The sequence below is a fragment of the Oratosquilla oratoria genome, chromosome 18 (assembly GCF_046742065.1).
Source record: "Oratosquilla oratoria isolate Oo_2021 chromosome 18, ASM4674206v1, whole genome shotgun sequence".
In the NCBI taxonomy this organism is placed as follows: domain Eukaryota; kingdom Metazoa; phylum Arthropoda; class Malacostraca; order Stomatopoda; family Squillidae; genus Oratosquilla; species Oratosquilla oratoria.
Genome location: NC_134794.1, coordinates 39,269,869 through 39,277,368, shown reverse-complemented (window position 1 = coordinate 39,277,368; position 7,500 = coordinate 39,269,869). Strand labels below are relative to the sequence as shown.

Below are 7,500 nucleotides of genomic sequence, written 5' to 3'. Positions count from 1 at the left end.
TATTCTATCAAAATTTGTTTTTCCATACATCAATCTTCCCTTTCTATATTGTTCGTTTTTTCCATGTATTCTTCCTCGTTTAGTTCCAGTTCAACCAATATGTGGTCACTTTTACTTATTGGTGTCTTATATTCAATCTTATCCACTATTTCAGGTTCTGATGTGATTATAAGGTCCAGTCTCGATGGCTCTTCCTCATTTCTATACCTAGTATTCTCTTGTATCCATTGCGTTATTGTATGTTCTATAATCATATCAAGTAGTACATTTCCCCATAGGTCGTCTCCACCCTTCACTGTCATCTCTTCCCAGCAGATTTCTTTACAATTAAAGTCACCGATTATAACTATTCTTCCTCCATCTTCCATTATCTTTTTAGTGTTATCCTTGTGTCTTCCAACATATTTTTGTGTTCTCTCTCTTCCCACGAAGCCATTTTAGGAGGCACATAATTTACCACAAACTTCCTGTCCTTCTTGTCCCTGTCCTCCACACCTTTTGTTGACACCCCTTCTGACGTCCGGGGCCCGTTCGTCCCCTTCCTCATTTTCTTTAATTTTCCTCAATAATGTCTCCCATTTTCCTTTTTCTTCAACTGCCCACTTCACCACGAACTTTTCCCTTCCCTACTAATACAACACAGATACTCCCTCGTCGCTGTAATCCACGAAAACTGTGTTTCTTTCCGAAGTTCCAATCTTCGCTGCTAGTCCGACGTGTGTGTGTGTGTGTGTGTGTGTGTGTGTGTGTGTGTGTGTGTGTGTGTGTGTGTGTGTGTGTGTGTGTGTGTGTGTGTGTGTGTGTGTGTGTGTGTGTGTGTGTGTGTGTGTGTGTGTGTGTGTGTGTGTGTGTGTGTGTGTGTGTGTGTGTGTGTGTGTGTGTGTGTGTGTGTGTGTGTGTGTGTGTTTATGTGTGTATGGGGTGGGGAAAGATAGTTCAAAGTGTTTCCCCTTGAGTCGTAAAAGGCAACAAAAAATGGGACGGGGATAGGACAAGACATCCTTGTCTCTGTCGCCCCAAAGAGGACATTAATAAAACAAGCAAGTTCATATGAGGGTTTGGGAGGAGTTTTCCAACCACATGTAGTACAGATGAGAATAAAAGGGAAGAGATAGGCAGCATTTTGTGAGAAGAAAGATGGATGTATTGGGAGATCTTAATGCTATGGTAGGAAATGAACCAATAGACGGATTGGTTGGGAAGCGTGGAATTCCAGGAAAAAATCGTAGTGGAGTGATGATGGTGGAGATGAGTCTAGAAAGAGAGCTCATGATGGTAAATACACTATTTCGGAAGAAGTCAAGCATAAATACACATGGAAGAGAGTGGTGGATGGTAAGGTTGTTGATGGATTACAAAGTGGTAGCCAGGAGAAGGATAGGAAGATCTTTAGATGTACTTGTTCTAAGGGGAGAGAGTGGGAGAATATCAGATACTTTTTTGGTGGAAGGTATGTTGAGAGTGGAGGATAGATGGAGAAAGAGGAAAAGGACAGAAGGTAAGGAGGTGCTTAGATTAAACTGATTAAATGAGAAAGAAAAGGAGAAGGAGTACAAGAAGAAGCTGAAGGAGGAGTGGAAGGGAGTGAAGGATAGAGTAGAACAAGGGAGACTGGAAAAAGAATGGGGATGGTTCAAGGAGGTAGTCTTAAGGTGTGTAAAGATGGTGTGTGGAACAAGGAGGACGGGAGGAAATAGAAGTAAGGGTAGTGAGTGGTGGGATGAGGAAACAAAGAAGGTTATAGAAGAGAAGAAGCAAGCATTCACAGATTGGTTACAAAATAAGAAGAGAGAATCATATGAAAAGTACAAAGAAAAGGGAAGAGAAGTAAAGTATAAGATAAGAGAAAGCAAAGGGCAGAGTAGATGCGAAATAGGCAAAGAGTATGACAGACAAATTTGAGGAAGCGGAAGCGAATTAAGTAGAGAAGAAAAGGTAAAAGGTGCAGATGGAGAGATGATAATGGAGGAGACGGTAGTAAGAGGAAGATGGGCAGAGTATTCTAGGGAGTTGCTAAATGTGGAGCAGGATAGGGAGGGAAAAGTAGTTGCAGTGTGAAGCGCTAAGAAAATGACCGTAATGAGTGAGGAAAATGGAGGAGAAATAAGGAAAGATGAGGTGAAATCAGCTGTTAAAATGATGGGAGCAGGTAAGGCACCTATGTTGGATGGGTGTTATGCAGAATGTCTAAAAAAAGGAGGTACAGTGATAGTGGACTGGCTGGTAATGTTGTTTTATGTTTGTTTAAAAGAGGGTAGAGTGCCGGAGGTCTAGAGGAGTGCCTGTATAATTCCACTTCGCAAGGGAAAAGGGAACAAGTGTGAGTGTAGCAGTTTCAGAGGGATCATTTTGTTGAGAATAGTTGGGAAGGCTTATGGGAAGGTGTTGATTGTGAGGATTAGGAAAGAAACAGAGGGAGTAATTGGTGAGGAACAGTATGGGTTTAGGGCAGGTAGGGGTTGCGTGGATCAGATTTTTGTGGTAAGGCAGATATGTGAAAAAGCTTTAGTAAAAGGTAAGGATTTTTTTTTCCTTTATGGTTTTGGAAAAGGCTTATGACAGGGTAGACAGGAATGCAGTGTGGGAGGTATTGTAAATATATGAGATAGAAGGAAAGCTGTTAAGAGCAGTCGAGTTTTTACGAGAACAGTATAGCCTGTGTTAGAATCAGAAAGGAAGAAAGTGAGTGGTTTGAGGTAAAGGTGGGACTTTGTCAGGGATCTGTTATGTCGCCTTGGCTGTTCAATTTATACATAGATGGGGTGGTGCGAGAGGAAAACGCAAGGGTAATGGGTCGGGGATTAGAGATGGTTAAAAAATGGAGAAACGTGGGAGATGAGCCAGTCGTTGTTTGCTGACGATACTGCGTTTGTGGCAGAATCAGGGGAGGGATTAAGGAAGTTAGTGACAAGGTTTGAGGTGTGCGAAAGAAGGAGGTTGAAGATAAGTGTGGGTAAGAGTAAGGTGATGAGATGTACAAGGAGAGAATGTGGCAGCAAATTGGAAGTGAGTATTAAGAGAGAAATTGGAGGAGGTACATAGTTTTAGATATTTGGATGCGAATGTCATGAGAAAGAGAGGAATGAAGGTTGAGGTGGAATGTAGATTGAGAGAAGCAAGTAAATGCTTTCAGGGATTAAAAAGTGTAATGAGAAATAGACATCTGGGAAGAGATGCTAAGAGGAGATTGTATGAAGGAGGGATTGTGCCGACAGCACTGTATGGGGCAGAAAAAGAGAAGAAGAAAGAAGAATTTGTGGTGCCTGAAAAATATGATAGGAGTTACTAGGCTGGATAGAGTGAGAAACAAGGAGGTGAGGAAGAGAGTGGGGGTGGAAAGGGAGCTGGGAGATAGAGTTGATTAAAGAGTATTGAGATGCTTTGGACACATGGAAAAGATGAGTGAAAAAAGATTAGTAAAAGAGGTATGAAAGGCAGAGGTGGAAGGAGTGAACATGAGAAGGCGACCAAGAATGAGATGGCATTGGAAAAGGGGAATGTCTGTTGAGGAAAGATGAGAGAAGACAGAAAGTAAAGATGAATGGAGAATGGTGTGATGCATGGAAGGGAGTATGTAGGGGATGGGGTTGGTGAGTGAGTATGTATGAATGATATTTTGACGCACCATGAAGGGAATTCCCCCGTCTTCTCTTTTTCTGCATGAGGGTACAGACAGGGGGATTCACCGAATAAATTAAGCATCCTTGCTCTGGATGTGCTGTGTCTTGCTACACTGCTTCTGACCTAGGCCAGTGGGCGAGATGCAGGGGTGATTCGTCATCCAGGAGGAGCCAAGATAAGAGGGAGGGTGTGGGGTGAATGAGAGTGGAGTATGTGGGTATGGATGGGTAGGAGTGGATGTTGTGCCTTTGCTTTTTTGGCTACCTTCCTTGTAAGGGGGAAATAGCCATTGGTATATGTATGTTTATAATACAAATGACCCACTGATCGTAATATACGGATCCTTTTACTTTCACTTCTTCTCCGAAAGTGAGTCATTGGTATTATTTCACCAGTGTGTCACGACATTACTTTGTTATGTATGTTTATATATAAATATATATATATATATATATATATATATACATATATGTATGTATGTATGTATTGCTGATAACCACAAAAGAAACCGGAAAAGAAACTAGAATCCCTTTGTGGTTATCAGCAATTTTAGCCACTTAGTAGATCACTTGGTATTGTTATCTTTTTGTGTATATGTATATATATATGTATATATATATATATATATATATATATACGTATATATATATATATGTATATATATATATATATACATACATATATATATACAGTATTATGAAGGTAATCTTACGGGTGGCCGAAAGCAGTGGGATCGAATCCTGCATGCATGCGACTGTCATAAAAAATTATCATTATGTATATATATATATATATATATATATATATATATTTATACGAATATATATATACATATATATAGTATATATATACATATATATATATTTATATATACATATATGTATTTATATATATATGTACATATATATAAGACTATGTATTCTGACCTTTTGTCATTGCTTTTGAAAATGTACATAGTGTACGAAACGTCAAGCTCCAGTAAAACACTACTCTTCTCCCTTCTGAGTTTGAATCATGTCCTTTGGACCTGCGATAGCAAACTTACCTCCTGAAGCCAAGTCTATAGTTAGACGTATTGAAACTCTACATAAGAAGATCATCAATGCATCAATTGCTATTTTCTTCAATGAAACCTGTCTACAGGAAAACCTGCTGCCGAAATATACAAATATATATATATATATATATGTATATATATATACGTATATATGTGTATATATATATTCATATACATACATATATGTATATATACTTATATATACATATATGTATATTTATATACATATATATATGTATATGTATATATATATATATATATATATATGCAAAAAAAACTACTAGGAAAAATAATAAAATAATAACAGAGCGCTTTCATCTATTTAGACATCCTCAGGGTACATACAATGGATATACATACATGAGTATATATATACAAAGAGGGAGGCTATGAATGCGAACAGGAAAAGTTTATAAGGAAGTATCTCATGTAATCCATACCGTTCGCGGCAGCAGACGTTTGGGCCCCCACCTTTTTAACAATAAAGTGAATTTGTACATTTCTTGACTTAAATTTAAGTTGTTGACAAATGTATCTTCATTTAATTATTTTCCCTAGGGGTTTTTCTGCATATTTAGAATCACGAGTTCATGCGATTTCTCATGCATTATATATATATATATATATATATGTATATATATATATAAATATATTTATATATATATATATATATTTTATATATATATGTGTGTAATATATATATATATATATATAATTTGTGTGTGTATATATATGTACTATATATAATTATATATATATGTAATATATATATATATATATACATATGTATATATATACATATATATATATATATGTATAAATATATGTACATATATATATATATATATATATATATATATATATATATACATATATATATATGTCTGTGTGTGTATGTACAAATATATGTATATATATATATATATATATATGTATATATATATATATATATATATTCATATATATATAAATCTATATATGTACATATATATACCTATATATGTATATATAAATATATATATATACATATATATAATATATATGTATATATATGTATATATACGTATATATATATATACATATATATATATATATATATATATATATAGATATATGTATATATGTACATATATATATATATATATATATAAATATATGTATACATACGTATTTGTATGTATGTATGTATGTATGTATGTATGTATGTATGTATGTATGTATGTATGTGTGTATGTATGTATGTATGTATGTAAATATGTATCTATATATATGTATATGTATGTGTGAATGCTTCAACCATTGGTACTTAAGTGTATTGAGGAAAACACCACTTTTTGGTAACAATGCCACCCTATATTTACTTGTGTGTTGTACACTGTCTTTCTTTTCAGACTCCTCCAAACCCTCCGTGTCCCCCACCAGCTCCCCGCTCTCCTCCCCAACCCCGTCCCCCTCGCCGCCCCCAAACCCGACCACAGTCCCGTCCCCAACGCCCCAGCTCCCCAGCCTCCCCTTCTCCTCCCACTCCACAACAGCCACAACAGCCGCTACTCATCCGGCCACTCTGAGCAGTATCAATGTGAGCATTAGCGCCGGAGGCTGCGTCGTGGGAGGGGGTGGCGGGGGCAGCGGAGGGGGCGGCGGGGGCGGCGGGGGCAGTGGCTCCCCTTTCAGCGTCGACGTCTCAGCCTTGATGATCACGCCCTCAGACAACGTCTACGAGAGCGCCGCCAAGCTCCTTTTCCTCGGGGTCAAATGGGCGCGGTCGATCCCTTCCTTCTTGCAGGTACGTGGAGATGTCGCCCAGGGGGCGTACGAGTCGAGGGGCGTAAAAAGATTTACAAAAGTTTTCAAAAGTTTACAAGGGTTTGCAAAAGTTTATTCAAGTTCACATAGTTTTACTAGGGTTTAGAAAAAAATCACAAATATTTACAAAGGTTTACAAAGGTTCACAGAGTAAGAACATACCGAAAGAAAGCCTTTTGCTCCATAACTATTTCAGATGCTAAGATTTTTAATCTTAATTTATTTTGTTTTATCTTATTTTATTTATTTACTTAATTTTAGTGTTATTATTTTTTGAGAACTTTAAAATTTAACAATTCGAAGGACAACAAATCGGTACCAAGATAATAATAATGATAATGGTAATAATGATAATAATGATGAAAATAATAAAATTATAATAATAATAATAATGATAATAATAATAATAATAATAATAATAATAATAATAATAATAATAATAATAATAATAATAATAATAATAATAATAATAATAATAATAATAATAATAATGATAATAAAAATAATAATAATAATAATAATAATAATAATAATAATAATAATAATAATAATAATAATAATAATAATAATAATAATAATAATAATAATAATAATAATAATAATAATAATAATAATAATGATAATAATAATAATAATAATAATAATAATAATAATAATAATAATAATAATAATAATAATAATAATAATGATAATAATAATAATAATAATAATAATAATAATAATAATGATAATAATATTAATGATAATATCATCATCATCATCATCATCATCGTCATCATCATCATCATCATCATCATCATCATCATCATCATCATCACCATCACCACCACCATCATCATCATCATCATCATCATCATCATCATCATCATCATCATCATCATCATCATCATCATCATCATCATCATCATCATCATCATCATCACCATCATCATCATCACCACTATCATCATTAATTTTACCTTTAAGAATTTTATTAATCGATGGACATAACGACCCGGAACCAAAATATCAATTCT

General features: G+C 35.0%; 1 protein-coding gene across 6 annotated transcripts in view; it reads left to right on the top strand.

The window, feature by feature from the left end:
• The window catches only part of LOC143035161 (photoreceptor-specific nuclear receptor-like), a 69,249-nt gene that overhangs the window by 50,525 nt on the left and 11,224 nt on the right, over positions 1 to 7,500 (top strand). For all 6 annotated transcript variants that reach the window (XM_076201804.1, XM_076201801.1, XM_076201800.1 and 3 more), the window contains one exon: positions 6,070 to 6,464. In XM_076201804.1, coding sequence (XP_076057919.1) covers positions 6,070 to 6,464 — 395 coding nt within the window. The remainder of the gene's footprint in view (positions 1 to 6,069; positions 6,465 to 7,500) is intronic.